General features: G+C 41.9%; 3 protein-coding genes across 5 annotated transcripts; 1 reads left to right on the top strand and 2 right to left on the bottom strand.

The window, feature by feature from the left end:
• Positions 1–3: 3 nt before the first annotated feature.
• RB195_003496 (uncharacterized protein) lies at positions 4–8,400 on the bottom strand (the record flags this gene model as incomplete). Of its 2 annotated transcripts, XM_064201175.1 has the most annotated exons (7): positions 4–91; positions 2,376–2,504; positions 3,229–3,347; positions 4,064–4,157; positions 7,041–7,157; positions 8,080–8,265; positions 8,333–8,400. In XM_064201175.1, 7 exons carry the CDS (start codon positions 8,398–8,400, stop codon positions 4–6), a joined length of 801 nt encoding a protein of 266 aa, XP_064057055.1. The 2 variants fall into 2 exon arrangements, with proteins under 2 accessions (XP_064057055.1, XP_064057056.1); XM_064201174.1 differs by lacking the exon at positions 8,080–8,265 and having other exon boundaries at positions 8,393–8,400.
• Positions 8,401–8,536: 136 nt separating this feature from the next.
• RB195_003495 (uncharacterized protein) lies at positions 8,537–11,365 on the top strand (the record flags this gene model as incomplete). Its single annotated transcript, XM_064201173.1, has 1 exon — positions 8,537–11,365. One exon carries the CDS (start codon positions 8,537–8,539, stop codon positions 11,363–11,365), a length of 2,829 nt encoding a protein of 942 aa, XP_064057054.1.
• A 1,156-nt stretch (positions 11,366–12,521) lies between these two features.
• On the bottom strand, positions 12,522–20,428 carry RB195_003494 (uncharacterized protein; the record flags this gene model as incomplete). 2 transcript variants are annotated; one of them, XM_013451014.2, is made up of 6 exons in its annotated part: positions 12,522–12,552; positions 12,602–12,693; positions 14,626–14,707; positions 16,898–17,015; positions 18,125–18,260; positions 20,312–20,428. In XM_013451014.2, the coding sequence occupies 6 exons, from the start codon at positions 20,426–20,428 to the stop codon at positions 12,522–12,524; spliced, it is 576 nt and encodes a 191-aa protein (XP_013306468.2). The 2 variants fall into 2 exon arrangements, with proteins under 2 accessions (XP_013306468.2, XP_064057053.1); XM_064201172.1 differs by having other exon boundaries at positions 12,547–12,693.
• Positions 20,429–20,647: the final 219 nt, after the last annotated feature.

Raw genomic sequence — 20,647 nt, 5'->3', positions numbered from 1 at the left:
TTGTTAGCATGGATCGACACTACGTGCACTTGTAAGTGGATGCCGTAGACTGTCTTGGCGAGTAGAAACGGAGCTATTCGCACGTCTTAGCCTGAAAAAAGTATTTTTTGGGGAAATTCTTAACCTTAGTATCCGACATTGGTAACACTATATTCACAATTGTAAAATAAAAATAAACAAAATAAAATTGACAATTACAATTACAATTTACAATTATAAAAGTATTTGGAAAGTAGAAAAAAACATTAGAAACGCTTTATATCACGGCCAAAAGTCCAACCATGAATCGTAAAGAAGAACGCTTTGCTGTGATCAACGAGCCGGTGCCATAACAAGATCTTTCCGTAGGTTTTCACCTACGGGACCAGGGGCACCGTTATTAGTTACTGTATATTAGCGGCGAAGCTCTAAGGAAATGTAGTCCGCTAACATTTTAGTTAACAGTTTTGTGGCTATCAAGATGAGCGCTATTGTGGTCCGCTTCGCTGACGTTATCTTTGAGTATCTGCTTGCTAAAACATCATTAAAGGCATCACCCCAGGAATCTGAGGTGGTACGGATTTCAGGTGGAATATTCGTATACAGGGCAGTAGATTATGGAGAGGGATGTGAGGGTCCTTCCATTTCTTTCTAATTGCCGTAAAAAAACGGCTCGGAAGGTGCGGCGCGTGCACAAGGCTGGCGCGCTCCAATCGAACTCATTGTAGAAAATAATGCGCCCGAACGCTCGAAGCCGTATCTTCCGAGCCGTTTTCTACGGCAATTAGGAGGTTGTTAAATTTCAATTTTCGTTGGTAAAAGAACATCACCCTTTTCAACAACTTACGACCCGATACGCCCGTCTCCAACAATAAAATTCCACCGAAAACCATACCACAGGTCATAATGGCGATTCAACGCCAATTATACCTTGACTTTTCGGCCAGGTGGCAAAACCCCCAGCCACGCCACACAGGGCTACACAACCAAACCATAAGCCCCCTCTACCCAGACGGGGAAAGACCACACACTCAATAAAGGTCTGCCACCTGGTTCAATATCGGTGCCAGCCCAGTTTTAACCCCGTTAGCACCAAACGATTCCCACGCTGACCACAACAAAACCTAAACCACACAGGCAGTTTAGCCCAGCCCTTCCACCCAGCCAGGCACCACAGACCTATCGCCGCGGTCTCCCCAGAGCAGCCAAAACGGCCATAAAGAGAATATCACCTCACATTACACCATGTCACCAGGGAGTATTCAGAGGTTCTCCCGTCCGAAAACAATCACATGCAGTGAAATCTACGCACCCGCAACACAGCGTCAATCAGGGTCCACAATCAAGGGTAGCCACCTTTCCGCACAACCCCAGCTCGTGGTTGCCCTATGCAGAAGTATTGCATATATCGGGAGTGTGTTCGTATCACGTGCAGACACATTATAGGGAAACGGACGCCCATGTTATTAGGTCAACACAAGCCAAAACAACCACCCCACTGCCACCGTATATGTCATCCAAACGTAGAGGTAGAGTTGTATATATCCACAGTCAAAACAGCACGCAGACCAATCCTTATGGCCCAAAAAAATAACAAATAGTGCATTCATCACAAACGAGTTATCCCCTATAAGACCACGGGTTTTGATCTAAGGGGGCCGTAGGTCCCTATAAAAACCCTACTGTAGTGCGGTACGGGGCCAGTTAACAAGTCTACAATGGGTAGTACAACTATGTGTTGCTGTTTAGTTTCCCGTGAGTGCTCGAGGTAGAGGCCAGGGTTGTCACAATGGCTTGAGTTTCAGACTCGGCTACCAAACGTAACCCTTTAATAAAAATACCGATGCAAGCCAAAATATAAAACACGTTCAACACAGGTAACAGCAGCCACCAACCTCCAGTACATCAAACAACAACAGACCACAACCTTTAAAAATCAAGCACAGATCCACACCCACCATACTAAAGAGGCCTATAGTAAGAGGTAGCCAACAACACAACAAAGGTACTATCAACGTCCATAAAACAATTATAACAAAGGTGACGGTAATTAAAAATATACACCACCACAAGAAACCACAAAAAAGATCTCAAGTACGCGACTACGCCGGAACGTTAGCCAGAATAAAGATCGATAACAATCTTGGTTCTGCTCGAAAGTAGTACACAGTTCAACTGTTACAGTTATTTGAGAGAGAATAAATGCTCAAAAATCATCCCTACTTTTTTGTTATTTGGTCGAAACTTAAAAGAATTATGTGATTTAACTTCGCGACTGAATACCTTTGATATGAAACCCTGGATAGGAAAGGGCATATTCTTCTAGTTCGTTCCATGCATTAAAGGATGCAGGAACCTTTTTTCTCTGTTTTAAACTGTAGGCTGAATTTGCGTACCGTTCCGAAGCTTTCATATCCGAATGAAGATTCCCAATGTAGAGCGAGACGAATGGAAATTGGCACAAATACAAAAGATATAGCACCGCATCCATGTACAAATAAGAAACAAGACCGGATGGCGTTGATCTGAAAATTCAGTTTAAGTGAGTTGTCCAAGATAGAAAACCTTTTTTTAATGCAAAAGAAGATTGATCAAAGAAATCAATAGAAGTTAAAGGCATCACCCCACAAATCTAAGGTGGTGCGGGTTTCAGGTTGGTTATGCTTATACATAGTCGTAGATTATGGAGAGAAGGGAGATTCCGTCCATCTCTTCCTATTTGCCGTAAAAAACGGCCCGGAAATTACGGCTTCAAACGTTTCAGCGCGCTATTTTCTACAACGTGTTCGATTGGAGCGCGCCAGCCTTGTGCACGCGCCGCATCTTCTGGACCTTTTTTTTACGACAATTATTAAGAAATGGGCGGAATCACCCTTCTCTCCACAATCTACGACCAAGTACAGGCATAACCCACCTGAAACCCACACCACCCCGGATTCGTGGGGTGATGCCTTCAAACTTAAAAAGCAGCAAAATTGTGAGTACATTTAGAGAAAAGTTTTCTTCAGTTTTTTAAACAACGTTGATTTAGAGCGAGAAATATAGAGAAGAACTGAACAACTTTCAAATTATTCCATTTACGTATCAATGAAAAGAAAACTAAAATGGTTTATGACCACACTTGGATAATTTCAACTATGAGTAGGGCTCAGAAGTGATTGAAATAGACTTTTCTGGACGTATTTTGTACTATTTATGCAATGAATGGAATATGAACATCGTTCTATTTTGATGTAAACAAAAACTCACTGTAATGAATAGATCTCATCGATGAGTTGCAGCGTGTAGTAAGGAGCATTCAGAATCATTTGAATAGTTGCCATGAAAAGACATCGTCGAATTGCTCGTTGTCGTCGGAGATGAGTAAGCTAGAAAAATCAAACTTATCTTTCTAAGTGGAAAAGAAGAATGTATTACTCGATTAAATACGCTAGTACTGCTCTTCTCAATTTTTAAACGTTGTAGGGATATGCAAATATACTTCTCCCCAGATGTGTTCAACCAAGCTGTCGCAACGTGTACGCTGCGAAGCAGCGACATGTCTTATCGATTGGCCCTGCGAGAAAAAATGAAGGCAGCCTCTGCTGTGATTGATCGATGGTGCCCGGCTTGCAAATGCTTGTGGCGCGGCACGCGCCGCGAATTGTTAAGCCTGAAGCGTACACAACAAGAAGTGGTTGAAAGAAAACAACGAGAAGAACACGAGCAAAGGAGAAGCTAAACGTAAATAGGTAGCCTGCATTTCCTTTGGTCGCCGCATTTTAATAGCTGTGCAGGACTACGCGCTGCGGCCGCGCACGTGTCTTGACTCTTGTCGTCTCCACACGCGCATCGATTGACCGGTAAGTTAGTCACGTAGAGGACAGCACTCGCCTTCGACGTGGTGGCGTTGCGACTGCTTGGTTGAACATGTACGGTGCTATGGGGGAAAACCACGTTATTTGAAGAATGTTAAACAATTTATTCACGACTTAGAGCAGTAGGAATGAGAGAAGAATTTGGTTAGAAACAAAAAAGACTGCGACAAGACTATACTCATTGGATTTAGTGAATTACAAAGGAAAGGTCACGGTGTTTTGCTTACCTGTAGACTTTCTCTGGATTGTATCTTTAGTCCGTGGGCTAATTCATGTGAGCACGTATGTTTACATACAGAATCGCTTGACAGTACTGTAAACCTGTAAATACAGGTTTTTGTTATTGAATGGAACAAAAGCGGGGAATCCACTCGGCCGTTACCGTTATACTGCAGGCTAGTACCTAGTTAAACATTTTTCTTTGAAATTAATTAAACGGACCTATAAGTGTGAATTTGCAACATTTCGCTCAAATACACGCCCAAATCGCTCGAACGTACTGTCTATAGCACTTACACGAAATTACAGCCCTTAAATCCCAGGAATCATGCTTCGTTGAGGTCGAGGGAAAGTGGATGAAGATGACGTTAATCAAACCTTCAGATGCACCGATGCGTTCTATTGTAACTGTAACCTGCAATTATAGCAGTTCATTGTTATTGTAACTCATTCTTGCAACCTATTGCGCTAGGGTAAAGATGTGGTGTACATTCCAGCTGCGTAGATGTTATGCCCGGGATGACATTCCCAGCCAGCTGGCACACATGCGCGGCGCGGGGAACCTTGCCAATGACAAAGTATTGCGGTAGTTTTCCCGCGCCAGCCGCAGTATATAAGATCTGGCTCCGAGCACTCGGGGTCCAGTTTCCTTTTCTTACCTTTTGCGGTGCGCGTTCTCGTATTTCGTTATATTCGATCGCTCCCTACTCACCATCTATAACCGCAATACCATCTCTGGCTGATACCGGGTCCGAACCGCATACCGCTATCCATCTTGAAGCCAAGAGCCACCACCACGTAACCATCTGACAGCCCTGATCGATACCATTTATCCATCTGCTATGTCGTGTATGTATTGTTTTTGCCGTGTATTGATGTCATAACAATAAAACACTTCTGTAATTTGCATATGCCAAATGAAGTAAAAAGGATAAAGTGTTTGGCGCTGATCAATCCGCTTGGGATGGGCCACCACGTTCATTTCAACTCAGAATCATTTGAGATTTACGAACGTGTAACTGCCTTATACAATGATTTGCGGGGGCCAGCTGATGTGTCAAGCCAGTGTTTTTATCCCCTCAGACATGTCTGGTACCAATTTGTCGACCCCGGAGGGATGAAAGGTGGGGTGAGCACTAGGACGAATTTAAACCTCCGATCGATCGTGTAGACATCAGAACATCTTACCGGCTGCTCTACATCCGCACCACTTAGTCAGGACACCATAAGGGTTGGGACATGAGAACAGGGGGCAGGTTTGAGGCCCCTGCAGTGGGAGATGGAGGGCTTCCGTATCCTGCCCACCGTTGCCTGCCGCTGCTCCTTGGAGCGGACCCGGGCACGACAGTAGACATGAGCGCCTCAACACACTTAACGGTCAGTTTTATCATTTGTTTTAACATTTAAGTAAGCATTTCTTTAACGTTTGTAATACCTTTAATTTCTTCTTCGATCTTGTTTTCAAAGTTTGAGTTTGTGCAATTAACTCGTGCTTATCGGCCAAAAAACGTGTCAATATATAGTGTTGTATTTATATAAAAAAGATATATCGCGTATACGAATTATATATCTGAGTGAAGCGCCACTACAAGTTCAGTTTCAACTCAGAATCGTCGAAGGTTTATATAGGCGTGTGACAGAGATTTGTGAGGGCTGCCGAAGTACAGAGTTTTTATCCTCGCAAACAAGTTTGGCACCAATTTATAGTCTCTAAGATGCATAAAGGTTGGCCGTCTGAATAAGCCACTCCTAGTAAACAAATTAAGAACTGCAAATTCTTAACCGACTAAATTCTGAGAAATTAATAGACATAAAAATGGAATAAATCAGTAGAAATTCGTCCGATAACGATTTTCGTATCGTGGTAATTCTGGAATTTTCGTTTCTCATCGCTGCCAATGAGTCAATGTAAAGTGTGATCAATGCCGCTGGAGCTACATGAATAGCTGTGGTGGTCCATCCTTTCCATACGTACAGTAACTCGATTTAGAAATATATCATTTTTTTTCTTGAGTGAGCTTCGGAGAATTTCCCCATCTCTCACTTACACTGAACGCAGGAAATGCAAATAAGGTTGCAAATGGTTTTGAGGATTGAGGATTTTGAGAAGGTATATACGAAGATTGGTGTATGAACGGACTGAAATCAAGGAATGGAAGAGGAACGGTGCATTTCGTCCTGGTAATATAGTGGTCAGAAACGTCGTATAAATATTATGTTTGTTACAATGAACCTCCGTTTTGTTTTTTACGCATTTATTTTTCATAAAACATTAAAAAAAAAACAATAAAGAAGTAGATTGCGACGTATTGAGTTTTTCTGGTAAACCTCTCCTTGTTTGTTTGTAAATTTGGTTCCAATATTCACTTCAAAACACCACCATCGAAGTCCGAAGGGGGATTCCCATTTTCAAGGTGAACAAAAAAAAAATTAAACGTAACGTGCAGAACGTTGGACTGCTGTCTAAAGAATAAGTTCTTTTTGGTTAGCAATAACAAAAACTGTTTGTTTGGATAACCCACTGTATGTGTGAAAAACACCAGTAGGAACCATGTAACTGGATGAAAGTAAGTTATTTATGACTCAACTTGGATTTACATATGAATAACAAGCATAAAGAATAAAAAAAAAAGAAATTTTCGATGATGGAGAAAAGTAATCACATTGAGTAGAGCTGGGAAGTTGTAGGAACTTAAACAACACTCACTTATCTAGACTTTCTGGAATGGGCAATATTGACATGCTCCGTGATTATTTTTGACTCAACCTAATTTTTATTATACTCCTAGGTGGACACCAGGTTTTAGAGGTTGGGATTCTTTGTGCAAGACAGAGCTGTACAAATTTTCAAATTTCCAAGTTACTATAACTAATCCAGGAATTTTAGTTTTTTTTTTGTATCGTAATAACACGTTTCTCTACATCATGCGATATGTCATTGAAAGGAAAAAATTTACTAGAAGAGAGGCAGTGAAAGTCACTTACTTATTGCTTTTTTGTCCCCAACAAAGTACGAGTAGATCAGCGATCAGAGTACATACGAACGGACAAACGTAAGTGACCAGCGCTTCGAACAATGCCACCCATTTATAGCCTTGATCACTGAAAATCCGATGTAGACGAGGATGAAAATTGAAACAAAAGGCCAAATTAAATTTGAATTGTAAAATATTTCTGTTGTAACAAAAAAGGAGGATAAATTTTACTAAGGTTTGGATTGTTGAAATGAACTGTGCAAAAATAATCACAAATATCTTATTTTGGATTGTTGAAATGAACTGTGCAAAAATAATCACAAATTTCTTATAAGTTCCACTCGCCTCATAAAGTTCTCCTACAGTTTAAAGCACTATAAAAAACAAATATTCTCATTTATTATTTTTATTTATTTTTATACTTTATTTCTTACTCTACGAACGAAAAAAAAACTGAGTAGTTTTCTGAAATGTGCATAAAATACCATTTTATTTGCTGAGTTCTAAAAACTAGTCTGATTGGTCCATACTTTTCTGGCAGAGGGAACAAAGGCAACTGTAACTGATGGCTGACACTCTGGGGACTTTTCAGGACCTCCGGAGTAGCCGATTTGGGTTACAAGCATGCGTGATTTAAACAGGACGGTGCCAGCCACAGCTCCACTGCGCGACGTTCACCAGGAATGTTAAGAGAAATGTTCTCCGAGGGTTTGATTGCTCTGGGAGAAGACGCCTGTTGGGGCAGCGCAGCGACCACTTTTTGTTTAATTTCTTCTAATTTTATTTTGTAACATTTTCCTTTGAGGACACTCCAAGGTTTTTGTTTTCAAACATTGTCCACAATCCCTTTTAAGGATTTGAAGGACAGAATCCGTCAGGAAATCAACGTCATTCCGCTTGAGTTCACCTTGAACAAAACTTTCGGGAACACGATCAGCAATGTTTTGACAATTTCGGCCGCCATCTGTTACGCATAATTTTCAAAGTTCAACAAATAAAATGACATTTTATACTCTTTTTCCACGGATCTCCCTCACTAGAGGGATCACAGCCGGTTAGTCGCGAGGCTACGTGGCGCGTCCCCGGGTGGCGGATAGGGGGCAAATCGCGGACCAAAAGCGACCTTGCGCTTGCCCAGAGACGCAGGTGGATTCAGGGGATGGACTCCCTGTTTCTGCTGAGCCAGGACTGACTCATGACATCCTTGAATCCCGCACGTCGGTCCGGCCAAAAGCCTGCAATCAAGTGACTGGGAGGTGCAAGGGAGGCGGTTTGGAGTCGCCTCCAACAAATAAGCTCCACATGTCCACTCCGGGAGAACGGAAGTTCTCCCAGAAACTCATGGGACTAGAGGCTTGCAACCTGCCCATGGGTTTTAAAATTTCTAAGCAAAACACAGTAATAGAAAAGAGTCTCCTGATTCCGGAGGAAAGCCTGGTACGGTAGCGCCAGGTAGGACGGGGGTTGCAGGAGTCATGTAGGCTACCAAAACGGAAAAGGACTAGGATGGCGATCTGTACTTATAACGCACGTACGCTTGCATCGGAAGCGGCCATCGAAGATCTGATGATGCAAGCCAAGAAGATCAAGTACGACGTCATCGGACTGACCGAGACGAGACGACGTCACCCTCTCAACGCCGTATATGAAACTGGAGAAGAACTGTTCTTAGGAACATGCGACAGTAGAGGTGTTGGTGGAGTTGGCGTCCTCGTCAACACGAGTATGGCAAAGAACATCGACTCTTTTGAACAACTTACGACCCGAATCGGACGTCTGCGGATGAGAAGATGTGGCCCAATACCAGCTTTGACTATCTTCGTCGTTTACGCTCCAACATCAAGCTACGAAGAAGAAGAAGTCGAAGCTTTCTATATGGACCTGGAGAAGTTCTACCAAGAAGATCATGCCTTCTACAAGGTCATAGTTGGCGATTTCAACGCTAAGGTTGGCCCAAGAAGAACGCCGGAGGAACTTCACATCGGGACCCACGGCCTACAATGGAATGACCAGGGAGAGAGGCTCGCCGAGTTCATCATGACGACTAAGACCATCCATGGGAACTCGCAATTTCAGAAGCCCTCTTCTTTACGCTGGACGTGGGAGTCACCCGGTGGAGGGTACCGTAATGAAATAGACCACATCATCGTCAATAAAAGGTTCTGCCTGACGGACGTCGGTGTTGTACCAAAGTTCTATACGGGATCGGACCATCGCCTCCTCCGAGGAAGATTTCCCTTCACAAGGAGAGCAGAGAAAGCCGCCAAGTTCAGAGAGAGAAATCCCAGGACTACCATCAACTGGGATCTCTTCGCTACGCTGGCCGGCTTTTGGGAAGATTCTGCAATGGACAACATCGACGAGGAATATGACCGGCTTGTCGAACACCTTCACGACTGCGCGAAGAAGGCTGAGAGTTTTAAAACCACCAGGAGGCGCCTGTCTCTTGAAACTCTTGAGCTGATACGCCAGCGTGGAGCAGCACGAGCCGCAGGGAACCAAGAACTCACGTCCGAGCTCGCAAGGCTTTGCCGAGAGGCGATAAAGGAAGACCTTAAAGAGAGAAGAGCAGAAGTGCTGGCTGAAGCTGCAGAGGCGGGGAAAAGCATCCGCTATGCCCGTCGAGACTTCGCCAGTCGCAAGACGAGGATGACTGCTCTCCGGAACCCAAAGGGAACAGCCATTGCATCGAGAAGGGGAATGGAGAAAATCATCTACGACTTCTACTCTGATCTCTTCGACAGCCATGTCCACTTGCCTCCTCACCATCTGAGGGAAGATGGACAAGTCATTCCAGAGGTTCTCCCGTCCGCTATCATGTCGGTAAGAAATCGTACGGCACCCGGTCCCGACAGAATAAGACCAGAACACCTGAAGAGCCTTCCGCCAGTACTCATCAACACCCTGGCGAGGCTCTTTACACGTTATCTGTCGGAATGCAAGGTTCCTAAACAGTGGAAGACCAGTAAGACCGTGTTGTTGTATAAAAAGGGAGATCCACATGACATCGGCAACTATCGCCCAATCTGCCTACTGTCCGTCATCTACAAGCTCTTTACAAGAGTAATCCTTAATAGGATTGAAAAAGTCTTGGATGAAGGACAGCCATGCGAGCAAGCAGGGTTTCGAAAAGGATTCAGCACGATTGACCACATTCACACTGTTTCGAAACTCATCGAGGTATCACGAGAGTACAAGATGCCGCTCTGTCTCACCTTCATCGACTTAAAGAAGGCTTTCGACTCGGTTGAGACGGAAGCGGTCGTGGAAGCCTTGGACAACCAAGGCGTCCCTACTCAGTATATTAAGGTACTTCGAGAGTTGTACAGTAACTTCACGACCGGAATTTCGCCATTCTACAAGAACATCATCATTGACGTGAAGAGGGGGGTCCGACAGGGTGATACAATTTCACCCAAAATATTCACAGCCACCCTCGAGAACGCAATGCGAAAGTTGGAATGGGACGACATGGGAGTGAAGGTTGATGGTCGGCAGCTACACCATTTACGCTTTGCTGATGACATCGTACTGGTAACACCTAGCATCAGCCAAGCGGAACGAATGCTGACCGAATTCGACGAAACATGTGGATGCATCGGTCTTCAGCTGAATCTACAAAAGACGATGTTCATGCGGAACGGATGGGTCTCGGATGCCCCATTCACGCTCAACGGAACGAACATATCCGAATGCACCAGCTACGTTTATCTGGGTCGGGAACTGAACATGATGAACGACCTGACCCCCGAGCTGGGCAGGAGGAGACGAGCGGCTTGGGGAGCGTACAAGAGCATCGAGGATGTAGTGAAGAAGACCAGGAACACTCGGCTCCGTGCTCACCTCTTCAACACCACCGTACTTCCTGCTTTGACCTATGCTTCGGAAACCTGGGCATTTCGCAAGCAGGAAGAAAACGCGGTGAGCGTCATTGAACGCGCAATTGAGAGAGTGATGCTAGGAGTATCCCGTTTCACGCAAGCGAGGGACGGGATTCGAAGTTCCCTCCTACGTCAGCGATCGAAGATTAGAGACGCCGCCGCGTTTGCCAAGGAAAGTAAAATAAGGTGGGCCGGACACGTGATGCGCTTTAATGGCAACCGTTGGACCAGAGCCGTGAGCGACTGGGTTCCCCGCGATATTAAGCGCACTACAGGAAGACCGCCGACCCGATGGTCAGATTTCTTCACGAAGTCCTTGAAAGAAAAATATGATGCTCTTCGTGTCCCACGCGAAGGGAGGAACCACTGGGCTACTCTGGCACGCGATCGGGACAAATGGAAGAATTACTGGCGCCCGCTCGACCAGTTCGAAGATCAACGGGAGTCAAGGTGATCAAGGTGATACTCTTTTTAGAAATACATTCACTTTTCTATGTAGATGCTTTTCGTTTTTTGTAGCGCATTAGAATGTGAAATATGACTATGCCCCACCTTGTGGATCACAGTCGTTACACAGCTATGAAAATACTAAAAATAATAAAATAGATTTCTACTCCTGCAATGAAATGGGATAGAGAAATCTAAAGTGAAATGATAGCCACACATGTTTTTTCACTTCTAAAATCCTAGAAAAAACATTCGAAAATGCAAAAAACACTTCGTTTTCTTAGTTTTAACTGATTTCCTTGAGCTGTAGCCAAGATTGGTATCGATCTTTATTAAACAGCGGCTAACGTTTCGGCGATATCGCCGTCGTCAGAGCCTGGAAAACTCAAAGCCATTAGTGACCTATCCCCTCAAGCGCCTCATCACCCTACAGAAAGCACCCAAACGGTAAGCAAACTCAAACAGCAACACATAGGCTAGTACTTACCTCATTAGCTAGACTTGTTAACTCAGCAGACCACCACGTACCACAACTACGAGTCACAAGGGTTTTTATATAGGGACCTCACGGCCCGCCCCGTAGATCAGAACCCGCATAAGTCTTGATACGGGGATAACTCGTTTGTGATCGCAATGCACTCATCCTTCTTGTTCATTTTTGGACTTTTGGCGGTTATCCAAAAGACCTCTAGCGTTCTGCGTGCTGTGATTTCGGACTCGTAGGATAATATACGAACTTCTACCTCTACTTCGGAGTTTGGATGACATATTCTACGGTGTGCTCCAAGTGGGGTGAAGGTTTTTGATTTTGCGAGTCCATCTAGATGCTCCTTGACCCTAATACACAATGGGCGTCCCGTTTCCCCTATATATACTTCGTTTTCTAGTTTCATTTTTTTCTTGAAATCAGTCTTTTCTTTTTTCTTTCGATGTTATCCCCATTTCTTCGCTCGTGTTCGTTGCTGCTCCCGCCCCAGCCTCCAGGTTTTCGTTTGTTATACAAATTTAGCATTTATATATGTACATAGCTCCCGAAAGTGATGAAAAAGAATTTATTTTCTGATTGAATTTGTTTCTTTTACCGCTAGGTTTCGTAGACGAAAGTGCATTAGGTGATGTAATACATTTTTTCCATCACTGCCTTTCTCTGTAAGTCAGCAGATTCACAATTTACAAATTTTTATGGATTTACCCCTGAATGCTATGTTTTTGTAGGTAAATTCCAAGAAATTGTAGAGCAAACCTCATTATTTTGGTATCTCTCTCGCATGTGACCGCTATAAGGCCATCACCAGTTGAGACATACCTTTCCGTAACAAGCACCAATGGCCAACTCTGAAAAAAAAGGAAGGAAAATTCTGAAAAAAAAGAGGAAAAGAGGAAAATTAAGCGATTGAAATTAGAACGAGTTGTTTTTTCCATGGGCTTTTTGCTTCCTCCATAGATTGGAATTACATCCCCTTAGTCTAATGAGCGGAAATTAGAAGCAGCTGAGTGGGAAAAAAATCCCGAGTTTCTTCATCGAAGTGCACTCGATTGGGAAAAAAGGGCATGCAGATAGATTTGCAACGTTCTCAGCCTGCGCTAAAAATGAGGTATTAAGGAAAAATTGCTCTACTATGAATATTCATAAAATTCTGGAGTGTTAATATCCCCCATGCTCTCAAGTACAAAAGATAATAGCGTGAAGAAGTTGTTTCAGCTTCGCAACTGCTATGAAAAAAAAAGAAGAATTTAAATCCCTCCATGAAAAAAAGAAGAATTCGAATCCCTCCAGATTTTTTTCCTGCGCCTATTCGCAGCTTTTTGTTGGCTTGCTGTCACGTTGAATTTAATTTATGAGGGTGAGGTGGAATGGAGGAAATTTTATTAAGGTAATAGAATTGAACACCAGACTCCAAAAAACAACCCGTACGTACGTTTTGGACGCGAAGAAAAGAAGTCCCAGCAGATTTATCGTGAGAATCTGTATAGTTCTAAAAAAAGAGAATTCAAATCCCTCCGGATTTTTTTTATTCACGTCGCCTATTCGCAGCTCTTTGGTTTGCTGCCACATTGAATTTAATTTATGGGGTTGAGGTAAAATGGAGGAGATTTTATTAAGGTAATAGAATTGAACACAAAACTCCAAAAAAACAACCCTGTCATGAAAAAGAAAAAACAAATCCCAGCGGATTCGTCGTAAGAATCATCAATGAATCGTCAGAAAATGGTCAAGGTTTACAATTTCTTCAGGATTCACGTGGAATAGGCGTGCAGCTAGGAAAATCCCCACGATCCTGAACAAATCATGGCTACACTTAATGTATATACGTAATTCTCGTGTAGCTCCGTTCCTCCTACATAAAAACCAAGAGGTTGAATAGCATTAAAGTAAAGTAATCGCTGTGCACTTAATTATTTTATTGAATTTGGATTAAATTTAATCCATCGACTAGCGCAGAATAATTGTTTAGGGTTTTTCATCATTTTAAAAGAAGTAATGGGAATTTTTTTAACGGTTGATGGTCAACTGAGACTATCTTTAAAAAAACTTGAATTCTTTTAATATCTTCAACGAGAAAAGGTTACGGGAGAAAATTGAATTGGTAAGAAAAATTTAGTTGGTTTGCAACAGGCATAGTCGTAAGTTTCGAAAACAATGAAATTTTTGTCGGATCAATCGATAGATTTCCCAATTTTTGACACTTTCAGTGAATTTATTCTGGATTTATTACGATTTGATGAGAGCAAGTTCGAAATGAATTCTGGAATTTCTCTTAGCATTGCGAGGCTAAGAAGCGTAAGGGGACGTAAGGGAAATTCTCTGGTGCCTATTACTCCAGATCACTTTAACAATTCGTTATTTTATATCTCTTTTGTCGTCGTATCGGTCAAGATTTTAAAAGAAGTGCAAGAACGCGCATAAAAATTTTTATGGGGCTCGATATTTCAAATTACCTCAAAAGCCTTCTACTTTAAACCAATACTTTCTCATTTAACTTAAATAATACAGAAAAAATGGTAGCGTTGGGCAGTTATTAGCGTTGAGAATTACTATTCACAACTAATTTGCTGGTATAAAAATCGTGAGCCGTGCGCCGTCTGTGCGCGGAATGCGCCCGGCTTACGGGCGAAACTTCTTGGTGCCTGGTGATACATGATGTTCAAATTTGCTGTTTATAGCAGAAATATGTCCGAGCACTTTGTCCGAACACGGTAAACGTCCATATGTAAACAAAATAGTTCATATGTAAACAAATGATGAGAATTTGACTACTGACTCACCTGAGTGATAACAGCCACAATGGCTGTACCAATGATTAGTTTCTTAGTATTGAGCAAGATCCCGAAAAATCCTCTATGATCTCTGTAATGTGAAAATAATGAGTTCCATAATCACTAACCCGAAAAAAATGAATTCTCACAAAGTCATATAACAATAGGATAGGATTGAGGAAAAAAATCCTTGATGTTGATTTTTGTTGTTTTTGAGTCAGTTGAACAAAAAGAAACACCCGTTACATTCATGAAAAGAACCATTTCAAAATTCACTTCACCTCACATCATGCAATTCATGAATTTTTTTTAGGTACTTTACAGTAAGATGTGGAGATTTCGAAAACTTTTCCGTATTCATGGAAAAATCTACAGATGTGGACGGTACAAGCTACTGTCAACTACGTGGTCATTTCACAGAAAATCACGTGATCATTTTAACTCTTGTGGTACTTCTTGATTTACTCGAGCGGGCGCCAATATATCCTGATCGCGTGCGAGAGTCTCCTAGTGGTTCTTCCTTTCGCGTGGGGCACAAGGAGCATCAAATTTGAAACTTGACGGACCTCTTGTCTGACCAACGGTCACACCTCTTTAGAGGGTTGTTCGAGCGGGCCGCAGTAATACTTCCATATGTCCCGATCGCGCTCAAGTGTTCCCCAATGGGATCTCTTTTCGCGACGGACTCAAAGAGAGTCGTACTTTTCACTGAAGGACCTCGTGAGAGGCGTAACCAGCAGGGCTGCCGTCTTCCTGCAGTGTGCTTAATATCGCGTTTTTCAATCTTTATCGTTAAAGCGCAACACGTGCCTGTCCCACCTTATTTTACCTTCCTTGGCAAGCGCAGCGGCATCCGTAATCTTCAATCGCTGACGTAGGATAGAACTACGAATCCCGTCCCTCATTTGTGTGAAGCGCGAGACTCTTAGCATTGCTTTTTCTGTTGAGCGTTCAATGATGATCACCGCATTTTCTTCCTGCTTGCGAAGTGCCCAGGTTTCCGAAGCAGAGGTCAAAGCAGGAAGTACGGTGGTGTTGAAGAGGTGAGCACGGAGTCGGGTGTTCCTAGTCTGACTTCATAATAACGAGGTCGTATAACGAGCTATTCCCCTTTAATTTAATTTCCAAAATTAAGAAAACAAAGCTTCATAATAGTAAGTTGGCGATTAGAAAAGTAAGCGTGGAGTTTAGTTGTAGAGAGATTTGGTCATTTAAAGGCATCACTCCACGAATCTGAGGAGGTATGGATTTCCGGTGGAGTATTCGTATGCGGGATGGGAGACTATGTAGAGGGAGTGATTCCGTCCATTTCTTCCTAATTGCCGTAAAAAACGACCCGGAAGATACGGCTTCAGGCGTTTTGGCGCACTATTTTCTACAGGGAGTTTCTACAGGGACTGTTTTCTACAGGGAGCGCGCCAGCCTTGTGTGGCGCCGCATCTTCTGGGCCGTTTTTTTACGGCAATTAGGAAGAAATGGACGGAATCACCAACCTCTTCATAGTCTCCCATCCCGTATACGAATACTCCACCTGAAATCTGCACCACCTCGGATTCGTGGGGTGATGCCTTTAAATTGTGAATTAAGTCGTCCATTCCAGGCTTCAAAGAAGGCAATTCTACCGAAACGTTAGCCAATAAAATTATTTATCATCTTCGAGTACAGCTCAACAAAAATCAAAACTTCTAACTATGCCGAGAATCATTGAAAGTCGAACTTTCAAAAAATTCCATTCATTTTGAAATCCACTCTGCTTCCTTCGTTACTACAATCCTTTTCTATCTATATATCTGCTGAATTTCTGGTGCTTGTCTGCCAGAATTCCTTTGAGATTTTTATTTATGTAGCTAGAAGAAAACCACATTATTCACGGATGATCTAATGCAATAATTCATACTATATGATAGATGACCAACTATTTGTTTCACTTTTTTCAACTTAATCCTTGAAAATTCAATTGCAGCAAAACCGTACATAGGTTTCCATCAAAATAGTAACAGAAAGTTGTAAGTTGTCAACGGAGATAATTTTTCAGAAATGATGAAAGAAAGGATTTAGTGTATTTATGTTTTCTTGATATGCCAACAAGGTTTAGGTGAAACTATTTAGATTATTTTTATTTTTAGAAAGAATTTAGTATTTCCGAATTCTTGTTCTAAAATTCTTGCATTTGCAGCTGCTGATCGAAGATCTAGCAAAGTGAGGAAGGAGTTGAAGGTTTAAAATGAAGCTAATAATGTTTTGTGCTTGAGATTTCTAAGAATATTTGAAAAGAATTCACCTTTTTAATGGGAATAAAATTGCTGCACATCGTTGTACGAACATTACAAACCATACCCAATTGACGAAACACGCGGCAGTGTTTGAGAGGAACAGTAAAACTTTACAAAGAATAGGACCTGAAAATTTTTTACTTAATAATAATAAAGCATAATAATTTGCAAAAATAAAAGCAAAAAGGGAAATAATAGCGGTTCTTTTGAAAAAGAAAACACTCAAACCTTTTGCTACTTTAATCTTTGTGAAGAAATCTTGTTACCCAGCTCACCAGTTATTGCTTAGGAATTTCATCAGAAAAAAAAGAATGAAAATGAACTTAACTAAATAGTTGGTAAAATACCAAATAAGATATGTATTATTCGCTTAGAACTTAAAGCTTCCATGTGTACATTTACAACGATTTTATAAAATCCAAGAAATGTAAAAATTTTCTCCATAAAAGAGGTTTTTCTTGCGTTTTTTCTTTCTTTCTTTTTTTTTCGTTTGCGTCTTTTTTTATTACAGCTCCTGGAAGAAAATTTGCCAGAATTCTGCATATTCATTCAGTTAGCAGAATATATTTATCCTGATCCATCTTATTCCTTGGTTTCATTTCTCCTGATATTTTTCTGAGAAACAATGGAGAGATGGGGAAAATATTAGCGTTGATCAGAAGCGGATTTGAGGCACAGTATGGATTTCAGAAAGCAAAATATGTCTATATCTACAGTATTTCATGCGTACTGCGCCAAAAAAAAGCCTTCAAAGGCTGCAACTTCGAGCGAATGGCAGAAATGGGGGAGGTCTTCACAAAAACGAAGATTTTAAGAAGAGAATGTCGATACAAGGAAAGTAAGAAAAGTTTTATATTTTAGTTGGATTTTTGCGGATTTTTTTCGAACTATTTTATTGTATTTTCAATATTCTTCACTGAATTCTTTTGTTTCTCATCTAGAGTGTTTAGTTCTTTTTTTTTTCTCCAAGGATATTTTTTTTACTAAAGGGCAATACTTCTGATTTTTTCACCGGTGGGGATAATCTGTAATGTACGATTATTGCAGTATTGTTGATTTAACATTAGGGGAAAATATCGTTTGGAGAATCACGAACATATTCTTAGTGCTACAGAAATATAATTTTTAAGACCACCAAAAAATTCCCATCACGTAACGTTCAACATTTACATAGACAGTTTTTATTTCATATAAAATATCGCCAATAAGCAAACATAAGTTATTTGAGAACTAACCTTTCATAGAAATAAAAAGTGATTGTGACATAATGTCTATAAGGATGATGAGCAACGTGGTAAGATCGGCGAAGACGATCCAGATGAGGAATTGGAAGTGATACGATCTTTTCAGATGGAATAATGTGATTAAAGCCTAAAATAACCATTTCTTGTTCAAGAACTACGTAAATATGGAAAAATTTTGTAGTGATTTTCAAAATTCTACTTCGACGATAGGTCATAGATCAAATTTCTTCTTCTTTTCTGACAGTCCTCAACCTATTTTTAATCTTTTTTTTGTATAGGTCCAGAAATTAATTAATGGTTCATCTCTCATATTCAGAATATATTTTAAGGACAACTGCAGTGATCGTGAAATGGAAAGTGCAACATTAAAGAGGGCCAAAAACATGTATACTGCAATGGAATTGCATAGTTCGGTCGTAACGACATTGTTTAGTCGTATGATGAGGAAAAACGAGGTCGATAATCGACTGTGGAGTTTTTCCGAACAGAAATCGGACATCGGAAGCACATAAGGTTCAAAAGTAGATTAAAATCCGGTCTACCCACGTACACAATTGCAAATCCTGAGTTTAGTCCTTAGATGACACCGCAGCTCGAAGGTGAACCATGCTTTTTTTTTGGTCGCATGCGAGAACGCGGCTCAGCGGTACGCCGCGCACCTTCCAACGGTTATCTTTTATGATTTTCCAATTTCTCGGGGAATTTCTTGTATTTGATGGATTAATTATCCTCGAACAATACTACACACAACACGAATCAGAAAAGAAGTGGTTATTTTTCTTTTGGAACTAACAAATTCAAGCACTATTTGGGAAATCAAATGGGGTCGGGTGTAGCGCAGTCGGTAACAGGCTCCGTTGTCTGCACAATCGATCAGATGTTCAGGCACCAAGCCTTTCATCGCTCCTGCGTCGACAATTTGGTACCAGACTTGTCTGGGAGGATAAAAGCACTGACTTTACACATCGGCTAATCACCGCAAGTCAATGTATGCGCCAGTTACACTTTCGTGAACCTCAAACGATACTGAGTTGAAGTGAACGTGGGGGCGCATCCGAAGCGGATTGATTGAAGCCGTACACTTTTATATTGCAAATCACACATCTTTGCAGAAGAGTTCAATGCAAAAATGGCTTTCACAGTTGCTGCACGTTGCTTGGACACAGCTTCTGTTACTGGAGGCGTTAGCACGTTGGTGGTCTTGAAATTTAGTCGAATGAAAACTTCACGAAGAACGTTGTGGTTACGTAGGCGGTTGCGGTCGAAGCGGTGCGGAGCAGGATAGTGGTTATAATGAAGTGGGGACCCTTACTTGCACCACTCGCCGCTGCAGTTCATGTTGGTCCCACCTAGATCCGAACCGCTAGCTCCACTGCGAGCACAGTAGTCGACGGAACTGTATCGAGCTTCACGCCTTTGTATCCGACTATGGTCATTTATAACAGGCAATACATCTTTTTCGAGTTACCGGTTTCCCCGAGCCCAGTTTCTCCAAATTATTGTTCGTTCCTGGTACGTAGACCCGTTTATTTTCCTGAACCTATTTGATAATACTCATTTCGAAGTCACTCAGTCTTATTTTCTACCTCATCGCGTAACTTCCAAGCATTTACCACTGCCGTTTGATTAGATATGTCCTGGAACGCGTTTGTTGCAGGCGCCAAACACGCAAAAAAAAGAAGCGCACTGTCATCATTAAGTTAAAGGCATCACCCCACGAATCTGAGGTGGTGCAGATTTCAGGTGGAGTATTCGTATACGGGATGGGAGACTACGGAGAGGGAGGTGATTCCGTCCATTTCTTCCTAATTGCCGTAAAAAACGGCCCGGAAGACACGGCTTCATTCGTTTTGGCGCACCATTTTGTACAAGGGGTTCGATTGGAGCGCGCCAGTTTTGTGCCACGCCGCATCTTCCGGGCCGTTTTTTACGGCAATTAGCAAGACATGGACGGAATCACCTCCCTCTCCGTAGTCTCCCATCCCGTATACGAATACTCCACATGAAATCTGCACCACCTCAGATTCGTGGGGTGATGCCTTTAAAGAAAACAACAAGCAGATTATTTGTTAATGTTAGATTCGGAAAAACACATCCGAATAGGTGCGGATCAGTGTCAGGAAAGCAAGATTGTGCGATAAATGCATGAGCATAGGAAAAAAAAAAACTCTGACATACCCTGGCAATGACGGCAACCGAAACGAAAATAATGATGAGTATTAACCAGAACTGTACTCGTGATACCATCATCCATACATGCAGAGAACTCTCCGGCCATTCAAATTCTCCACTCATTTGGGTGATGTTAAATCTGCAAAATATTTGGAATAATGAGGGAAAATTTCTGGAAATGTGCAATAAAAAAGCGGTATGTAGTTATGCGAAATAAGCATTGAAAATGCGGGAAATTTCCGGGAAAATGCAATAAATTAAACAAGTTGATGAAATCCTCATTTTCGATCCAGATTTAAGCACGAGAGCACACTTTTGAGAGAAAAACTAACATAGGTGTTG

Source organism: Necator americanus, chromosome IV (genome assembly GCF_031761385.1).
Source record: "Necator americanus strain Aroian chromosome IV, whole genome shotgun sequence".
In the NCBI taxonomy this organism is placed as follows: Eukaryota; Metazoa; Nematoda; class Chromadorea; order Rhabditida; family Ancylostomatidae; genus Necator; species Necator americanus.
This window is presented reverse-complemented; position numbering and strand designations above follow the sequence as displayed.